This window comes from Trachypithecus francoisi, unplaced genomic scaffold (genome assembly GCF_009764315.1).
Source record: "Trachypithecus francoisi isolate TF-2019V2 unplaced genomic scaffold, Tfra_2.0 Contig01436, whole genome shotgun sequence".
In the NCBI taxonomy this organism is placed as follows: Eukaryota; Metazoa; Chordata; class Mammalia; order Primates; family Cercopithecidae; genus Trachypithecus; species Trachypithecus francoisi.
In genome coordinates this window covers 2,288,236-2,309,029 of record NW_022681430.1, presented here as the reverse complement: position 1 = coordinate 2,309,029, position 20,794 = coordinate 2,288,236, and the positions used below count along the sequence as shown (strand labels likewise).

The 20,794-nt window shown below is 44.8% G+C and overlaps 1 protein-coding gene across 1 annotated transcript in view; it reads right to left on the bottom strand.

The window, feature by feature from the left end:
* Positions 1 to 20,238, bottom strand: part of PDE6C (phosphodiesterase 6C) — a 54,768-nt gene extending 34,530 nt beyond the window's left edge. Inside the window, exons 1-8 of the mRNA XM_033224851.1 lie at positions 19,570 to 20,238; positions 11,997 to 12,149; positions 11,801 to 11,890; positions 10,709 to 10,849; positions 7,145 to 7,219; positions 5,778 to 5,842; positions 5,608 to 5,674; positions 2,569 to 2,616 (exon numbers count right to left, since the gene is read on the bottom strand). Coding sequence (XP_033080742.1) covers positions 2,569 to 2,616; positions 5,608 to 5,674; positions 5,778 to 5,842; positions 7,145 to 7,219; positions 10,709 to 10,849; positions 11,801 to 11,890; positions 11,997 to 12,149; positions 19,570 to 20,049 — 1,119 coding nt within the window. The 5' untranslated portion in view covers positions 20,050 to 20,238. The remainder of the gene's footprint in view (positions 1 to 2,568; positions 2,617 to 5,607; positions 5,675 to 5,777; positions 5,843 to 7,144; positions 7,220 to 10,708; positions 10,850 to 11,800; positions 11,891 to 11,996; positions 12,150 to 19,569) is intronic.
* Between the last annotated feature and the right edge of the window lie 556 nt (positions 20,239 to 20,794).

Here is a 20,794-nt window from a genome sequence, read left to right as displayed (position 1 = left end):
CAGTGGCAATTTGTGACAGCAGCAATAGGAAATGAATCCATTATGCCCCCAAGGAACATAGTCCGAGAACCACTGCCTTTGCAGGTTTGCTCTGATGGCAGTTCTTTTTATATCATTGGCTTTTCCATCAAACTTCTCAGGTACAAAAAGGAATCATAAGAATCACGGTGGGGCCTGAGCAGGGAGAGAGAGAATCAGAAGATGGAACACAAAAGGAGGGTGGTGGTTTGGGGAGGGTGGCCACCCAAGTCCGCTCTGCAGAATGATGCACAGGTGACGCCATTGAGGCGAAGTGGGGAGGGAGGCTGGGGATCCTGAGAGAGACGTCAGATAGAGATGCAGTCTCGACCCTGTGCGAAGGAGAAATGGAAGGATGGAAGGTTGAGGGGAGCCCCTTAGACTACCATGCTGTTCTGAAACTGTTTGCAGAACTGTTAGGCATTCCTAGGGCCAAAGCTGCCTGGCAGGGGATCTGGCTGTCTTCCAGGAACAGGCCTGCTTTACTGTCCCTGCCACACTTAGTTACCAGTTGGGAGTGGCCCGTGGAGCCTGTGGCCTCGGCGCAGATGTGACCATGGATTTCAGTCCAGCAGCCACTGCACAGCTACACTTCCCACAGGTGGAGATCTGAGACGCACAGTTTCATGGGCACCACGCTGATGTTTCCCAGAGAACTGGGAAATCCCTGTGGCCTGGAGGTTTATCCCACACTGGGGACTCCCCAAGGCCCCAGGCCTCCTCTCTGCCCAGGCCATCAGAGCACATCAGAGCAGTAGCTGCAGTGGAGCATGAGAGAAAGCAAAGGGCCTCACATTTCAGAGCAACCTGCGTTCTCCTAGGCCAGCTCCATCCCCACTCGCTGTTTAGACAATGACTGCTTGAAGTTCAGACTCTAGAAAATCATTGTCCCCCTTTTGCTGGCATGCATCCTATCCTGACATCCACCTGCCATAAATATAGGGGTCAGGCCTGGGCACAGCATGGTCACAAATAAGCTTCAATTGCAAGGAGGAAGGAGCTAGAGCAGCCATATGGTGTTTACATGTTTTCCATGTCAATCAGCAAAGGGAGGAGCAGGCAGATGCACGTAACGAAGCAAGTGTGTACAGCTTTCCCCAAGGCGTGGTGTGGTTCTGCAGCTAAGGAGGCACGCCAGAGCCTGGGGAAGGCTGGCTTTTCTTAAGAGGCAGAGATGGGGCTGTGTGTGTGAGAGAGACAGAAAGACCCCAATGGTACCCACCGGGAGGGCAGTCTCTATTTCTGACTGAGATCAGAGCTCTACGGGGATGTTTTTTTAAACGCAGGACAGAGAATAACAAGTGCCCAGAGGCAGAAAAGAAGAGGCTGCGGAGCCAAATGCCAGTTTATCTCTAACAGTCAGGCTGGGAGGAGGTGACAGGTGGGGAGTGGGTGGCAGAGATGACAGGTGAGGAGGAATGGGCAGGTAGAGAGGGGAGTGGCAGAGATGACAGGTGGGGGGGTGACAGGTGGGGAGGGGGTGGTGAAGATGACAGGCTGGCCTTTCTGGTGGGCTGGATGAACTCGCGGCGGGGAGGGATCAGCTCAGGTCTGTAGACGGGTTCCAGCAGGAAGCCCTGATGGGGAGAAGTGGGTCAGCTAGAGTAGCACATACAGAGGCTGATTACCGAGAGCATCTGGTGGTGAGTGGAGGCAGATTCCCCAGGCAGTGGGTCTCTGCACAGTAGAGAAGGAAGGATATAACCGACTCTAACAGCAGGAGAAGCTCTAAGGACTCAATCAGAATTGTTGATTTTCCTGAGAACCATTGCAATAAGCGGCAGGGAAGGGCTGCTGAGAAAACCACCAGGAGAGCTGGATTCAGGATGTAGGATGTAGTCAGCCAATCATGCATGCAGAGAACGTTTACTGAGCATGAATACTGTGCCAGGCACCGTTGCTGCCCTTAGATCAGGGGTCCCCAACCCCTGGGCTGCAAACCAGTACTGGCCCATGACCTGTTAGGAACCAGGTTGTACAGCAGGAGGAGAGCAGTGGGCACTCAGATGAAACTTCATCTGTATTTACAGTCACTCCCCATTGCTCGCATAACCGTCTGAGCTCAGCCTCCTGTCAGATCAGCAGCAGCGTTAGGTTCTCATAGGAGTGCGAACGCTATTGTGAACTGCGCATGTGAGGGATCTGGGGTGTGCCATCCTTATGAGAATCTAACTAATGCCTGATGATCTGAGGTGGAAGTTTCATCCCAAAACCATCTCCCACCCCATCCTCATTCTGTGGAAAAATGGTCTTCCACGAAACCGGTCCCTGGTGCCAGAAAAGTTGGGGACCACTGCCCTAAATGACCAGGAGTGTGAGCAAATGGAGGAGTGGCAGGTCCCCTCCCTGGCCTTCTGTCTTATCTTCTTTTATTTCTTCACTGAAGAATCTGCTACTTGCTGGCCCAGCCAGGGTGAGTGGGAGATGGGCCCGTGTGTGCCTGTGGCCACACCTGAGCATCAGGCGGACTCTGGGGGTGGAGGAGAGGCCAGAGCATCCGCCCTCCTACCCCAGCCCCGAGAGGTGAGGCCGGCGCCGCAGTGCAGTTACCTGAAATGTGAAGTATTCATCCGCAGGGGCATTCATCATGTTACAGATCTGGAAGGCAAGAGGAGACAAATGTTCTGAAACATTGTGTGGTGGAGCCCTCTTGAACCACAAAGCAGCATAAGAAAGGACACATTGGAAGTGAGGATTTCCCACATGGCTCTTGACTACTTGCAGGCAAATGGACCTCAGCTAGGCCACAGCTGCTAACAACTCATTCAAGACGGCTTCCCTGTTGCTAATTAAATTACTGGAGGACACGTGGTACCGTCTCTGCCCCTTCCCACGCCCCCAGACTCTAGGGAATCCCCTCCAAATTCAAAGCAACAGGCTGTTCAGACCAAGGAGAGGAGAAAGCTGAGAAATCCTAGCTCTGCTACAGCCAGTATGAGCAGCAGAGCTAGGATTGCTTTTTTTCTCTTCCCAAAGTGAGATTTCGGTTAGAAGATGATGGCTAAGAGGCAGGAGGAAAAAGCCAGATAAGTTTTTAGTTACACCAAAGTAAGGATTCAGTGAGAGATATATCACTTTAATTAGTGGAATTCAAAGACTATTGCTCACATCTATAAGGACAAGAAATCACTCCATTTTGGGTCATTTTAAGTTTTCTGTACCTTGGGTCATAGTCACAAATGGATCTTAATAAAAGACCATGTCTTTCCAAGAGATAATTAAAATCATAACATTTTATTTCATTTTAGTTTTTGTATTTTTAAAGATGGAGTTCTGGCCGGGCGCGGTGGCTCAAGCCTGTAATCCCAGCACTTTGGGAGGCCGAGACGGGTGGATCACGAGGTCAGGAGATCGAGACCATCCTGGCTAACACCGTGAAACCCCGTCTCTACTAAAAAATACAAAAAACTAGCCGGGCGAGGTGGCAGGCGCCTGTAGTCCCAGCTACTCGGGAGGCTGAGGCAGGAGAATGGCGTAAACCTGGGAGGCGGAGCTTGCAGTGAGCTGAGATCCGGCCACTGCACTCCAGCCTGGGCGACGGAGTGAGACTCCGTCTCAAAAAAAAAAAAAAAGATGGAATTTTTGCTCTGTTCCCCAGGCTGGTGTGCAGTGGCACAATCTCGGCTCACTGCATCCTCCACCTCCTGGGTTCAAGCAATTCTCCTGCCTCAGCCTCCCAAGTAGCTGGGATTACAGGCATCTGCCACCACGCCCAGCTAATTTTTGTATTTTTAGTAAGAACGAGGTTTCACCATGTTGGCCAGGCTGGTCTCAAACTCTTGACCTCAGGTGATCCACCTGCCTTGGCCTCCCAAAGTGCTAGGATTACAGGCGTGAGCCACCACACCCAGTAATCATAGCATTTTAAAGCCAGAAGGGATCTTAGCAATTAAGTTCACACTTAAAAAAAATGAAGAAATGGAAACCTAAAGAGGTTAAGTGATTTGCTTAAATCTATGGGATGGAACTAGAACTGTGATCTCCAGAACGAGTGCTGGGGAAATCAGCTCTCCTGGCTGGGAATTGGGGAAATCCTTGGCTTATATCAGTTGCCAATATCCATGGCCCCAATTCTCCCGCCATGGGAGATTTCGAGCTGCCAACAGTTTAACAACTTGCTCACAAAAGTCCTAAAAAACTAACAATCTAACAAGATCTAAGAGGGCTCCCTCCTTAAATCCCCACCTCACCAAACTCTGCCTGTCTCTCGGTCCCAAGGTAAGTGCTTTCTAAGAATGACTGAATGAACCATGTCTACTATTTTTGTAGTACGCTTACAAAAAAAACGCAAGAATATTTCAAAGTTTTTACAAGCATATATAGCCTAAGAATTTAAGGAATCTTTCATGCCACACATTAATTTCATGATCTAACTTCAATAAATTACATCATTTGATGGGCTGAGCATGCTTCAACTGTGTTTTTGAAGAGTCAAAAAGCAGCTTATACTTCTTTTTTGAGCTTTTCATCAGCATTATCTGTCTTAGTCCTTTCTTTGAAGAACATTATGTTCTAAATGTTATAAGAACATTTACAGGTGGGTCAAGACCTTAGAGGCCCAAGCTTTTAACTCAATATTGAAAAGTTCCACATACCACACCATCCCCACCCCATCCCTCTCATTTATGCTTTAAAAAATTGACTGATGTACTTGAGATAGAATTAAACCCAGTCATTAAATCATAGTCATTGGATTCCAAAGGATATCTGAAATGTGTGTGGCTGCAGAATAAGAAATTGAGGGATGGAGGAATCTTCCTCATGCTGACTAAATTTTTTTTTTTTTTTTTTTGAGACGGAGTCTCGCTCTGTCGCCCAGGCTGGAGTGCAGTGGCCGGATCTCAGCTCACTGCAAGCTCCGCCTCCCGGGTTTACGCCATTCTCTCGCCTCAGCCTCCCGAGTAGCTGGGACTACAGGCGCCCGCCATCTCGCCCGGCTAATTTTTTGTATATTTTAGTAGAGACGGGGTTTCACCGTGTTAGCCAGGATGGTCTCGATCTCCTGACCTCGTGATCCGCCCGTCTCGGCCTCCCAAAGTGCTGGGATTACAGGCTTGAGCCACCGCGCCCAGCCCTTGACTAAATATTTTTGTGTAGAGTTCAGAAGTCTCCGGTTAACCTACATTTTAATGTCAAGATTCTTCTCTCCTTTGGCCTATGCCAAAGGAAGTGATCCTCTAGCTTTTTTTTTTTTTTTTTCCTATGGAGTTTTGCTTTGTTGCCCAGGCTGGAGTGCAATGGCGCAATCTCGGCTCACTGCAACCTCCACCTTCTGGGTTCAAGCGATTCTCTTGCCTCAGCCTCCCAAATAGCTGGGATTACAGGCATGTGCCACCACGCCTAGCTAATTTTGTATTTTTAGTAAAGTCGGGGTTTCATCATGTTGGTCAGGCTGGTCTTGAACTCCTGACCTCAGACGATCCACCCGCCTCAGCCTCCCAAAGTGCTGGGATTACAGGTGTGAGCCAACGCACCCAGCCCATCTAGCTTTTATTGGATGCATTCTTGCTTTCACAACTGTATCTATCTCTTAGCTAATACGAGTTTCATACAATATTATTTAAAATTTGAATTTGTTCAATAACTTACAAATCCATTTTCAGCAACATATGTTGGCAACCCACTAATGAGCGTCCAGTGGTCTGCAGGAGGTGTCCTTGGGGAAGAGAAGAAGAAAAAAAACCATTGCAATATAGAGAAATGCAATGTGTGCAAAAATACAATGGCAACTGCAGCAGCAACTTCCTGTCAATACTCACGGAATCACTTTGATCTCTTCTTTTCCATGTAAAATGTAATCAATGATTTTATAAAAGTTGACCTCCTAAGAAAGAAAGAGGATATTATGGAAATAATGTTATTTCCCAAATAAATCATTTTTCATTGGGGAACTTGTACTTTAAAACTCTTACAAATAGAACCTTATTTCCCAACAACGTTATATTGTAACATAAATTATCAAACTACTTCTATTCTGACTACACACTTATAATAAAACCAGAAATATTATTGGCTGTTTATCTACATGCACAAGGCTAAAATAAATTTTGTTTTTAAAAAGTTGAATTGCCCCCAGTTTTGGGGTAGGGGGATCTCTGGCTACTAAATCATCAGATAGTCTGTTTTTATTTTCAGGTAATCCCTTTTGTTGTCTAGAAATACCTGACATTAACAGCTTCACTAGAACAAATCACGTAATTTCTCAACTGCAGTCAGTTATACATCATATATAGTGAGCCGATAACCTCCTTTTTTTTTTTTTTTTTTTTTTGAGACGGAGTCTCACTCTGTCACCCAGGCTGGAGTGCTGTGGCCGGATCTCAGCTCACTGCAAGCTCCGCCTCCCGGGTTCACGCCATTCTCCTGCCTCGGCCTCCCGGGTAGCTGGGACTACAGGCACCGCCACCTCGCCCCGCTAGTTTTTTTTTTGTAGTTTTTAGTAGAGACGGGGTTTCACCGTGTTAGCCAGGATGGTCTCGATCTCCTGACCTCGTGATCCACCCGTCTCGGCCTCCCAGAGTGCTGGGATTACAGGCTTGAGCCACCGCGCCCAGCCGATAACCTCCTTTCATCAGTGACTTATCTGAACAGGTGCCTCAGAAACAGGAGGTTACATTGCCAAAGCTGGAAGGGACTAGAGAATTATTCTCTCTGTTTCATGGGGCAGATGATGAACCTGAGGCCTGGACACATTCCATCCCCTTCTCTTTCCTGTGTGCTGTGGACACAGGGGTTTCTGCCTTCATGAAGCTTGCAGTCAAGGGGGAAAGTAAACCTAACTCAACCCTTCCTTAGAGATTCTAATCCCACATATCTGAAGAAGGGCCCGGGTACTTCTTTCAAATGTTGTGCAGGTGGCTCTGATGCATCCCTCCCTGTTGAGAATCACTGGTCTACCAAGCCCTGGCTTTATGGAAGAGGAAATGGAGAGGTTTAACAATGATTTAAGGCAAGGGCCAATAGCTCTGGCTTGGGGCAGAGCTGGGACTAGAACCTCAGACTCCTTGTCTAGTGCTGTTTCTACTACTCCAGGTCTTCCCAGGCCAGTGCTCTATGCACTGTGGCCTCTTAGTTTTAGCACCTGACACCATGCACAGACAGCATCAAGGAAGACATTTGCACGTACCCTGCCATCAGGTGTCTTTGGACCTTTATAAGGCTCTACTTCTCCCAGCTTGATTGGCCATTCATCGTAGAATTCCTGCAGGCAATTAGATTTAAGTATCATTAAACACACTGTTTCATGACCTACCATATCTTATATGAATTTTCTGTGTTTGTATATTTTATGTTAATCTACATAATTCTGGAATTTTAGTGCTGAAAGATCTATAATTCCCAGCAATACTGGTTAGGAATTTTTAACTGTAAACACGTTACTTAATCTTTTATATCTGTAAAATAGGGATAACAATAGAATTTGTACTAAAGAATTGTTGTGAGGATTAAACGAATAATACAGATGTAACATTTACCTTGACACATAGTTCAAAGTACTCAATGTATAGCAATTCTTTCATAGACAATTAAGCTAAATCTAGTTTGATTAAGAGGCATGGCCAAGGTCACACTGAGTGGCCAAATGTTGATAGATTTACCCAACATTCATTCTTCCTCTTTTCCTTGCTAGCATAACCTGATATGATTTGAGTATCAGGTGGTAATTTTCCATCAGACCACAGCTCATGAGTGGTCTACATGAGGTGCCTAGATCAGTTTGACGGCAGGTATGTGGCCCAGCTCTGGAAAAGGAAGAAAGGGGAGAAGTCTGCTGAGAGACTCTGGCAAAAGGTATTCCTCAGATGAAAGCTGATGAGAGTGACATTTGGAGAAAATGCCTCCCAGTTGTGTCATGTCTATGTGCCATTATTTGAGCTGCAACAGCCATCTTTCCACCATAAGAGGAGGCCTCACCAACATGCTGCAGGTAGCAGAGACCTTGCCAGGAAGAAAGAGAAAGCACCTGGATTTTGACGACTGCACTGATCTCTGAGTCAGTACTAGCGCTGCCCTACCTTGTTAAGTGGGAGAATAAATATCATATTGTTAGAGATGCTTTTAGCTGTGTCTGATATTTCTTCCAGCCAAAAGAATCCTAACCAACATACTCAGCAAGAAAGTCCCAGAACCAAGATCAGAACCCAGCTCTCCTAGTGCTTCATCCTATGTTTATCCACTTAGAACAACTACTCTGAAAAAATAACTTCCAATCACACGAATATAAAGAAATATAAATAAGGCCAGGTGTGGTGGCTCATGCCTGCAATCCCAGCACTTTGAGAGGCCGAGGTGGGTGGATCACTTGAGGACAGGAGTTCAAGACCAGTCTGGCCAACATGGTGAAATCCTGTCTCTACTAAAAATACAGAAAATTAGTGGACATGGTGGTACAGGCCTATAATCCCAGCAACTGAGACAGGAGAATCGCTTGAACCTGGGAGGCTGAGGTTGCAGTGAGCCAAGATCATGCCACTGCACTCCAGCCTGGTGACAGACTGAGACTCTGTCTCAAAAAAAGGAAAGAAAAGAAAAGAAAAAATGTCTCAATAATATGGTATCATTAGTTATTTTGAACTAGAAGGGGAGCAATAGAATTAAAGAAGATGACACAAGGGCATTATATTGTGAATAATATTAAATGTTTCAATAGTTCTACTTTAAAATAATTAAATTTCTTTAGAATACAGAAACCTAAAGTTGGTAAAGATAATATTGATTATCCACCTACTGTGTAAATTCTAGACACTATATACATACAGTGTTTATATATAAAAATATATCTATATATAATCTCTAATTCTTACAATCAGTAAGAGAGATGTCCTCATTTTACAGATGAAGAAGCCAAGAATCAGGTAGGTTAAAAGATTTGCCGACAAGAAGAACAAAATCAAAGAGCTGACACTACCTGACTTAAGATTTGCCATAAAGCTGCAATAATCAAGACAGTGTGGTATTAGTGAAAGAATGGACAATGAATCAATGAAACAAAATAGAGAACCAGAAATGGACCCTCACGAATATAGTTAACTTGGACAAAGGAGCGAAGGCAATGAACAAAGGATAGTCTTTTCAACAAATTGTGTTGGAACAACTGAACATCTACATGTAAAAAAAAAAAAGTGAATCTAGAAACAGAGCTTGTACTTTTCACAAAAAATAACTCGAAACGGATTATTCACCTAAATGTAGAACACAAAAGTGTAAAAATTCTTGGAGATGACATAGAAGATCTAGGTGAACTTGAGTTTGGTGAGACTTCATACATACAACATCAAAAGCACAATCCATGAGAGAGAAAATGTAGAAAAATTAGACTTAATTGAAATTAAAACCTTCTGCTCTGCAGCAGACACTGTTAAGAGAATAAAAAGATAAGCCACAGACTGGGAGAACGTATTTGCAAATCATATATTTGGTAAAGGACTTGGATCCACAATATACAAATAACTCTTACAATTGAATGATAAGAAAACAACTTCGTGCGCAAAATATCTGAGCAGATATCTCTCTAAGAAGATATACAGATGACAAGTAAACATATGAGAAGATGCTCAACATCATATGTCATTGGGGAATTAAAAATTAAAACAACAATGAGATACCACAACTGATACCCCAAATACTGACATTAGCAACTGCTAATACCCAAAATACTGACATTAACAATACTGCTGGTGAGAATGTGCTTCTGGTAGACATGCAAAACAGTAAAGTCACTTTGGAAGACAGTCTGCCAGTTTCTTACAAAGATCAATTAGTCTTACAATATAATCCAGCAATTGCCGTGTTCGGTATTTACCCAATTGAGTTGAAAACAGAGACACATATAAACCTACCTACAATGATTACAGCAACTTTATTCACAATCACTAAATATTAGAAACAACCAAGATACCCTTCAACAGGTGAATGGATAAACAAACCTGCCATACAGTGGAATAATATTCAATGATAAAAAGAAATTAGCTATTGAGTCATGACAAGACATGGAGGAAACTTAAATGCATATTTCAAAGTGAAAAGCCAGTCTGAAAATGCTACATACTATATGATTCCAACTATATTGCATTCTGGAAAAAGCCAAAACTATAGAAACAGTAAAAAAAAAAAAAAAAAAATAGTGGCTACCAGGAGTTTAGGGGAGTGAGGGAAGGTTGAATATGTGAAGCATAGAGGGCTTTGATGCACTGAAACTAATCTGTCTGATACTGTAATAGCAGATATATAACATTACACATTTGTCAGAATTCAGAGAACTGCACAAAGGATGAACCCTTATGTAAACTATGGACTTTAGTTAATAATAATATATCAATATTGATTCATCACACCACACTAATGCAAGATGTTAATAACAGAGAAACTGAGAGAGGAGATTGGGAGGGAAGAGGAAACTCTATACTTTCTAATCAATTTTTCTGTCAATACCACTCTAAAAATAGTCTATTAATTAGTGTAATAAAAAAAAAAACAGACTTGCTGAAAACCCATACTGCTAGGAAGTGGAAAAACCAAGATTCAAGCCTACATCTTTTTTGCTCCAAGACACACATTTTTACCTCTGTTCTTGTGATCAATCATGACTAATTATTTACATAGTGTATCTGTTTTTTGAGGATCACATTTCCTGTGGTGTATGTTTTATAGGCAATGTTAGATGAGGCAAAATGTCTAGAATAATAAGAACCTTCTCCTTGGTCATGTCCAGCAGTCCAATGGAGTATCGTTCACAGTTCAGATACGTTCTAACTGTGTAGAGCGCTTTGTGAAACTGTCGCTCGACATCTGTGAGTTCTTCAAATACTTTATTGGCTGACCACATAAGGATCTGAAAGTAGGTATCAAAAAGAAAACAGTTAGAATAAAGTATGCTATGGAGAGAGAGAGCATTCGCCACAAGAAAACATGAGGTGCTTCAAATAAAATGAATGCATATCGTTGGAAAGTGCAATTCTGATTTTGAACATGTGTACATCCAACAAGCTACTCAGATCCTCTAGGTGACATGATGAGTAGACCTGTGCAAGGCTGAGGGTCTATGGAGAGAAAGAAGCTATGATTGGTCCCTGTGTCTAAATGTTTTGGCTCCAAAGGGGCAGTGCCCTGAAATTGGATGCAAAGGTGGTCCCTGGGTGGAAAATCCAGTATTGGTGGCCCACTGGCTCCTGCTGGCCCTCATGTGGAGAGAGCCACCTACTTCCTTCCATGCATCCTGAACTAGTTGGAGGTAACCTTATCTGGAGAGTTGGAATGGGAAGGAACCTCCCTCTCAACCTCTACCTGTGCATTGTACTGGTGAGGAAACTGAGGTCCAGAGAGTGGGCCAGACTCAGGTATCTTGGGTACCAATATTACTCTTTATCCCTCTGTCTCATGGAAGCAGGAATAATGTGCTCCTCAAATTAATAGGTTTCCTATGACCCAGGAATTGCTACAAGCTTTATGTGAGAGGTAATCGCTAATAGTCACAACAACCATCTGAAGTAGGTACCATAATCGTCATCACCATTTCATAGACAGAAATGCCAAATCCACTTGGGATCTAGACTGAAGAAAGCCAAGCCAGTTGTGCACACAACTGGAGAGCTTGGGGTGCAGGGGAGTGTGGGTGGGGAGAGTGGCAGGAAGATCATGAGAGGACACTTGGGACTGAAGTTTGGGGGTCTGCTCCACGTGGCTTAAACCCCCAGGAGGAATAGGAGGGGTCTGAATTTGTTGTCTCTGGGCGGCTTTGTCAGAATAGGTCAGTGTGGAATGATTAGTGCTGCCTTCCTTTTACCTGGCTTCTTCGGGATTCAATATTGTACATGTAGCTGGTATGATGAAGCTTTAGGATGATAGACACAAAGTTGAGGTATTTGGAAAAGACCTACAGATGGCAGAGAAGAATAAGTTAGAGTTGTGATATCTTTTCTTTGGTTATATAACAAATAAATTTCCTGAGCCTCCAACCAGATGCCCATGGTTAGCATTACCTCTTCATCCTGTTTGGAAAATTCAGATGCATTTACTTTGTTAACTGCCATGATCACAGCAAGAACCTCCTTGCCCATCACGATCGGGGTTGCCAGCAGGTTCTTAGTGACATATCCAGTTTGCTTGTCCATGAAGTCAGAAAAATGGCTGTTCTGAAAGAGATAGTCACACGTTTGCCAAAGTGGCACAGAATCATAGAGTGGTAGATCTAGGGATGATGACAGATCATTCTCTCTCATTTAAATGCTACCAACAGATAACCAGAGCTCCAGTACAGTGGTCCCCAGCAAACAATCCCACTCCACCTGCCATCCTATGACTGCATAGAATGGAATTGCCCATTTCAGAATAAGCACTTCCCACCTGAGCTATGGCCTATTTAGGTTAGGCTGAGGTTGGGCCAAAAGAAAAGAGGTGATGAGACAGCCAAGTGGAAAGTGAGGTGCTAAGAGGAAAAGAGGGGAAGGCACAGGGTTACAATAGACAGCAAGTGCATGCAGGGAAGGAGAGCACAGCTAGGAATACAGACACAGTTCATAGAGCGCTTCTCTCTCATTACAAAGGGAAAACATGCACTTGAAATCATCAATCCATATGTCATAACATAAAGCAAAAATTATCATTCCCCCCAATCTAGCCTACTAGAAGAAATCTCTGCTAACTGCTGGTGTGTCTCCTTCTATGCCTTTCTCTGTGCTTGAACAAAGAATTTTCTATTTTTTCTAAAATTTGCTTTTCTAATTGCTTATAATAGTTTCATCACTTAACAATGTCTTACAGACTTCCCTGAAGACCAGTGCATATGGATGTGAACTCACCTCTTGGATTCGTGCACACTACTCCACTCTGGGTGCTGTACGACCCACTCAACTGTCCTCTATTGATTCTGCCTGTTTATAGTTCTCCCCACTACCAACAGTACTGCACTAATCCTTCTTACTTTTATTTTTATGTGATAGATTCCCAAAAAACGAAATCCCTTTTGCTGGATCAACAGGAACATACAGTTTTTATTTACATAGATTACTTTGATGAAAGGTTCACATTCCGTGGCTGGGCGCAGTGGTTCACGCCTGTAATCCCAGTACTTTAGGAGGCCGAGGCAGGCGGATCACCTGAGGTCAGGAGTTCGAGACCAGCCTGGCCAACATGATGAAACCCTATCTCTACTAAAATACAAAAATGCCAAGAATGGTGGTGTGCCCCTGTAATCCCCGCTACTCAGGAGGCTGAGACAGAAGAGTCACTTGAACCCGGGAGGTGGAGGTTGCAGTAAGCCAAGATTGTGCCATTGTACTCCAGCCTGAGCAACAAGAGCAAAACTCTGTCTCAAAAAAAAAAAAAAAGAAAAGAAAAAGGAAAAGAAAAAGAAAGGTTCACATTCTAACTTCCACTGAGCCTGTGTGAAAGGACTGAGGACTACCCGCTTATCAGCATCAGATGCTTATCAGGTTTTTAATGTTCTACCAAGCTTATGTCTTTCATTCCTTTTTTTTTTCTTTCTTTCTTTGGGAGAGAAGAAAGTGGATCTTCCCAGATTCAGGCCTCTTAGAGTAGATTCGAGGGACGATTCTAATCCACTGGCCACTGCAGAGGCTGAGTGATGAGTCTAGAGAAGTGCACAAACGGGAGGGCTTGAGAAAAAGGTCGAGGAAGGCAATTATCTTATTAGTTGTCATTTCAGAGAATAGCCACTTAAGGTGAGTTTAGACCCAGCCTTCCTTGGGTCATGGCATTTTTCCCTTTGAACCTAGGACTGCAGTTAGAACTGAACTCTCAGCCTTCACTCTGAGACTTGTTGGCCAAAATTAGTGTGGTGTTCCTTCTGCAGTTGTATTATTTTCATTTCCCTGTGTTGGCAGTGCCTCTAAAAGCAGCACAAACCTTGGAGACTGGATTCTGTCTGGTTTCCTGAACAAAAAAAATGTAAGAATTTTCTGTGTGCATTTCCAGGCTAGAGTTTCCACCAGGGAACAAGGGCTGGCTGGCCAATAGAACTCACAGAGCTCAAATGAGATTAGCAGTCCTAAGACATGCCTCAGAATCACCTGCAGATTAATGCAGCAGATGCACTGAATCCTAATCTCCTACAGTGGAACCTGCACTTTTACGTGGCCCAGGTAATTCTTAGGCTCAACCCAATGGGGAATCACCAGAAATGGTGCTGCTCTCAGAGGAAATGTGTGATGGAAAGGGGATCAAGGCAGCCCCTCAGCCCAGATCTCTTCTATACCTTTCCCAAAGTGGAAACACACAAACCAACTCTTTAGGCGTCAGCATTGCATAAAGGCAAGGAAGGTATTGGAGTCAGACTTTCTTGGCTGAAACTGGGCCCCAATGTACTAGCTGTATGGTCCTGGGTGTGTGACTTACCTTCCTTCCGTGTCCTCGTTTTCTAATCTGAAAATAGGGGTAACACTTCCATCTACTGCCTAGAATTCCTGATGTGAAGACAGAATAACAAAGTATAGGCTGAGCACTTAGGAAAAAAAAAGTGTCTGGCACATAGTTAGATATTCAGTAAGTACTGGGAAGAGAAACTTAGTACTTTTCTAGGCTTTCCTGAATGAGAAGTAGTTCTTTTGCAATTACCATTTTGCTTCTAGCTTTAATTTTTCTAGCCAATTCAACTCACTGCAGAAATCAGATGCCCGTAGCTGGATGTAGGCCTCCCATCCTGCGGAGCACCCTTCCTCCAGAGGGCCAGCACACTCCCTCAAGCCACCACGAACCACATTTCTTTTCTATCCACTTTATCTGTTACTTCTCTCTGTTTCCCCATAGGATCTTCACCCTCAGACCAAAGTGTCTGCAGGCTTTCTTACATTCTTTCTCTTAATCTGCTGCTTGTCTAGGCCAGCTCCCATTGTTTCCCTTCCACCCTGTTATCCATGTAGATCATACCACCTTCATTTACACAGCCTGGGCACTAAAGGAATCATCGAAATACCAGAAACATGCGCCATGGGATGAAGTTAGCCAGGACTATTTTTCTGAGATGGAGTTTCGCTCTTGTTGCCCAAGCTACAATGCAATGGCATGATCTTGGCTCAGTGCAGCCTCCGCCTTCCGGGTTCGAGCAATTCTCCTGCCTCCGCCTCCTGAGTAGCTGGGATTACAGGCGCTCACCACCACACCTGGCTGATTTTTGTATTTTTAGTAGAGACAGGTTTTTGCCATGTTGGCCAGGCTGGTCTCAAACTCCTGACCTCAGGTGATCCACCAGCCTCAGCCTCCCAAAGTGCTGAGATTACAGGCGTGAGCCACCGCGCTTGGCTGGCAGCACTTCTTTGCAAACACATTTCACTCTGCGACTTCAAACTTAATGCCACTTTATTCCAGATTCTAAACACAAGGAAATGTTCTTAAGTTCAATGGACTGTTTTGAGAAAATGGCTTGCAAGTTTCAAATTTTAATACTTGCTTATTATTGCATCTGAAAGCCCTAGATAAACCAGCCATCAAGTTACAGGATGGACGTGGGGAACGGGTTTTTGTGTTTTATTTTCACTAGCTCAAAAAATCTTTAGTGAAGTTTCTTTGCATAAATCCTGTGTGTGTCCCTTGATGGTTCTTCAGAGAAGCCCTTGAAGGCAGCTGGAGAACATTGTTTAGAGCAACAGGAGGCCTGATCCCTCATCAGATGTCAGTATTGCTAAATCCTGATTAAATACCCTTTAACCCCTGAGATCCAAGGCAGAAGTAGAGGAGGAAAGAAAGAGGAAGGAGGACTTTTAAACCACAGTCAGAATCAGGATCACCCATAGTTTATGGACAGTTTTCCCAATAGAGAAAGAAACAACTTAAAGAGGATATCTCTCAGTTTCCTATTGGTAAAAGTCTTCCTCTCAGCACTTTGGGAGGCCTACGTGGGCAGACCACAAGGTCAGGAGTTCGAGACCAGCCTGGCCAAGAAGGTGAAACCCTGTCTCTACTAAAAATACAAAAATTAGCTGGGCATGGTGGTGTGTGCCTGTAATCCCAGCTACTGAGGAGGCTGAGGCAGGAGAATGACTCGAACTTGGGAGGCAGAGGTTGCAGTGAGCCGAGATCGGGCCATTGCACTCCAGCCTGGTGACAGAGCGAGACCCCTTCTCAAAAAAGAAAAAGTCTTCCTGCCTTCAGCTTGTTTTAAAACAGGCAATAGTCATTGACCCTTTTTTGGCCAACCATATCCAGCTCCTAAACCCCTACTGGCATAATGACAATATTATCACGGCTATCATTTATTGAGCATCTGCTATGAGTCAGGTCCTTTATACACATTTAATCTGTACATTGGCTTATCTCCATTTCTTAGGGGTAGAAACTCCATCACACAGTTACTAAGTCACAGACATGGATCTGCACCTAGCTTTGATGCCAAAGCCCTTTCCCTATACCAATGGCTTCCCTGTTACCTTCATGGACCCTCCAAGGCTGGGAGTATGTAGCTCTGTACCTTTGTCTAGGCGTGAGAAGCCTTTCCCTCACCTGCGCCCACACTGCTAATCAGAGGAAAGTTGTGTGTGGTCAGGGGTGTGGTAGAACGAGGGAAGCCCTCCAAGACCTGAGTTATTGCCCCAGATCTGCCACATCCTGTCTACCTGACTTTGAACGATTCCTACTACATAGGCTGGAAATAAAAAACATGATCCTTGTCAGCGAACGTTGTTTAAATTGCCAAGTGCAATGAAAAGAGGAAGAATTAATCAGATATTTCATTGGAAACATTAGTGTCTACTTCCTTTCCCGTTGCAAATCTTACTGCAGTGGTTAAAGCATGTGAAACTGCAGGGGTGTAAGGTAGGCAAACAGAGCACTGGACACATACTCAGCTACCTCTGTTCCAACCCTTCTCATCCACAGACACATACCGTGGATGCCGGGGAGATACAACTCCTGTGGCCTCAACTTCCTGTCCTCCATTGGACAGAGCCCTCCATTAGACAGGGCTAAAGACTTGATAAGCCCCTTCCATCTCTAATATTCCACAGTTGATTTGAAATTCACTTCCTCCTCCTGTATCTGCTCACCCAATAGACCAGTGGTTTTCAACATTGGCTGCATATTAGAAGTACTTGGGGGAGCTCTTTAAAAATACCAATGCCTGGGCCGGGCACAGTGGCTCACGCCTGTAATCCCAGCACTTTGAGAGGCCGAGGCGGGTGGATCACCTGAGATCAAGAGTTTAGTACCAGCCTGGCCAACATGGTGAAACCCCATTTCTGCTAAAAATACAAAATTTAGCCAGGCATGGTGGCGCACACCTGTAGTCCCAGCTACTCAGGAGGCCGAGGCAGGAGACTTGCTTGAACCCAGGAGGCAGATGTTGCAGTGAGCCGAGATTGTACCATTGCACTCCAGCCCGGGTGATGGAGCAAGACTCTGTCTCAAAAATAAATAAATAAATAATAAAATAAAAATACTGATGCCTGAATTCTAATTTTTGAGAGTCCGCTGTAACAGTAAAGCCACTGATACGGTTTTCTGGATTATGTTTGTTTTTTGAGACAGGGTTTCATTCTGTCACCCAGACTGGAGTTCAGTGTGTGAACACAGCTCACTGCAGCCTCAGCCTCCCAGGCTCAAGCCATCCTCCCATCTCAACCTTCCAAGTAGCTGGGACTCCAGGCACACACCACCATTCCTGGTTTATTTTTGTATTTTTGGTAGAGATGGGGGTTTCCTATGTTGGCCAGGCTGGTTTCAAACTCCTGGGCTTAAGCCATTCACCCACCTTGGCCTCCCACAGTGCTGGGATTACAGGCATGAGCCACTGCACACAGCTTAATGTGGTTTTAATGTACAGCCAGAGTTGGAAATCCCCACTCTAGAGGGGAAAAAAAATGAAGAAGCAGTTGAAATGAAGAACCAATGAGGCCTCTGTCTTTCCCGTAAGCACAGAACCGTATCTGTCTTCAACACACATTTCTCTGTGTCCCACCCAGAACAGCCAGGAGCCCTCCAGAGAAGAGAGGAGAGACTCCCCACTCCCAGATGAAGTGCTCTGTCCATGCCATGATGCTCACCATGGATAGCCGCAGACCAAAACCACCTCCAAGCAGCTCCATGCTCTTATTTCCTTCTCACCACGGAGAACTGGGCTCATCAAAGTATAACAGCAGAAATCATTTTACCCATCTCTTCTTTAAAAGCCTTTCAAAAAAATTCCCGAATGTCACTTTTTAGAGTTTGGTGTGCTACTGGGGACGGGCTCAGTTCAGGACTCTCAAGGAGCATCTTCCCATGAGAAAAACCTCAGGATGTGCGGACATTGCCTTTCAGTTGGTTGTCTAGAGAACTTTTCCCTAAGGAAGCGCATCTGTTTAGACATCTGAGCCACAGTCAGCCTCAAAAGCAAACTTAACCCAGCTGAAACTCACTGAAAGGAGGAATTATTCAGGACTGAAGGCCCTACCGGGCCCCACGGTAACCCTTGCACCTGAGCAGTGTTCTGTGGTTGTTTGCAGAGTTGCTCATGTTTGACGACTTTCATACCTCTTGGGTCTGTGTGACCCTCCCCCTGTAATCAGCTTCAGGAGGCATTTAGGAGATTATCCTCCTGCCTCTCCAGCTGCGCTATTCACCCCTGCACAGAAAGCATTTCACAGGCTGTTCCCATTCAACTCTGTTCCATCATAATCCACTTCTCCCTTTTTGTTAATGGTAAACCGTAACAATGGAACACATGTGTAGAGAAGGAGCTGCCAGGAGAATCTCCAAGCTGGTACCCTTGATTATTGCTGAGGGGAGGGATGATGGGTGATAGCATTTCCTCCTTTGGTTTATTTGTATCTTACAATTTTTAAAAAATGAACATGTATTCTAATGGTAAGAATAAAGTTTTTCTACTTCTATAAGGGTCATCTCAATGCCTTGTATTTGTGCAGTATGCTGTTGGTCTTCAAGAGGGTCCAAATGTCCCACTTACATGATTGGAATTCATTCTTGAAAGATCTGGGTTATGGAGCAGTGGGAGTGGTCAATTGCACTTAATCATCACCTAAATTCACATATGTAATGAATTCCAAATTTGAACATCTGAACTTTCAAATGGCATCATTTTTTTTTTCCCACATTTGGTTGATAGATGAAAGCACTGATTTACTAGCAAATCTATCCAACAAACCTGAATGTTTTCAAAGGACTGTGAATGAGAGACATGGGGAGCAGTTGACAAGTTTTGGCATCTGGGCACGTTGGCCCATCTCCCTGGTGGGGTGGTTTGCTTTGCTGATGTTGTGAAAAGGAAAGTCCTCCAGAGCACTGGAGGAGGTGTAAGGGAGGGGGTGTGGAATGCACCAGGTCCAGGTAGGATCGCCTGATAAAGTGCCCAACTTTACATGGGACATACTTACGCTTCAGAAAATGATAATTCATTGTTTATCTGAAATTCAAGTTCAACTGGGCAACTTGAAATTTCATTTGCTAAATTTGGCAACACTAGGCCTGACTGATCCTCTTCCCTGCCACCCACATTCCCCCGATGATTGCCAAACTAATGCCACAAAGATAGCACTATCTCTCTTTCCCATTGGTTCCTCCCTGACCCTGCCAAGACCTCTGCCCCACTGTCATAATGCCACCTACCTTTTTCACATCTGGGACATTATGAGTTTTCTTCGTGTGAGCAGCCCAACCCACTATCCCAATGTCCAGTGGAAACACAACTTCTTTGTCAGGACCCACCAGGTTGTCGTCAAACTTGGAGGTGGGGGTGACATCCAGCAACCTAGAGGCCACCTCAGGTATGCCGTTCCGGGACCGGCACAGGAACATGCTGCAGCGGTCAGCCTGGAGCAGGTGGGCCAGCCTCTGCAGGGCCCTGTGAACCCCCTGCTCTGGGGTGCCCTCCTCCTCCTGCACGGTCCACAGCAGCTCCAAGCACAGGGCTGACTCCTCCACCTGGGTCAGCTCAGAAAAGGACATGCTGGACTGGACTGGCACCTGGCTGTTCTTGAAGATTTCTCCCAGCACCTCCACCCGCAACTTCCTGTCAAAGTACTCCTTGGCAAACTGAGGGTTCTCTTCCAGGTATTTCTCCACGGCATCTTGGTTGATCTCACCCATGGTGCGGCTTGCTTTGCTGCTGTTGTTCAGAAAGGACGACCTTCAGAGCACTACCTGAGGCAGAGTGATGAGAAGGAAATACATCCTTGTGGAAATTACTGAGGGAACCGTAAATGGTCCCTCATAGGACTTCCAAAGGTCAAGCGGAAAGCAGAGCTTTCAAACTGCCTGTAACTCTTGGGATGTGACAGAAGGCACTGGCTTAGGGTGGGATTCAGGAAGCAGAGGATTAAAGAGTTCTTCAGGACAGTAAATCCCTGAGCATTAGTAGCTCATAAGTCCCCAGTGAATCTTCAGAGCATCTTAGATCAGCCCAGCAAGTAGCAAGTTGAGGTGTCTATTCCAGAAAAAATAACTGAATGTCAGCTGCTGTCCGCAGCACGGAAGAATCACTAACATATCCATGAATGACATGACATCGGCAACAACTGGCACCTTGAATCATTCTTGTATGATAGCTATAGGAAGTAAAACTACTTAGACCTCAGAAGTGCTTGGACTGTTTTTGTTTATATAGCAACTTCAATGAACATCTGGGGAATATGGAACCGTTTAGCATCACCACAACGTAAAGGTGAATATGAATCTTTCCTTTTCTTAAGTCTTTTGATCACCAAGGTTGCTTGGCCTCCTCTTTCTCTAAAACCCTCACCTCTCAATCCCCCTCACTTTAGAAAGCTTGACCTCAGAAGTGTTTTAAAGGAATAAGCCTCAAGCTTATTACTAAAGAGGTGGACATAGCAAA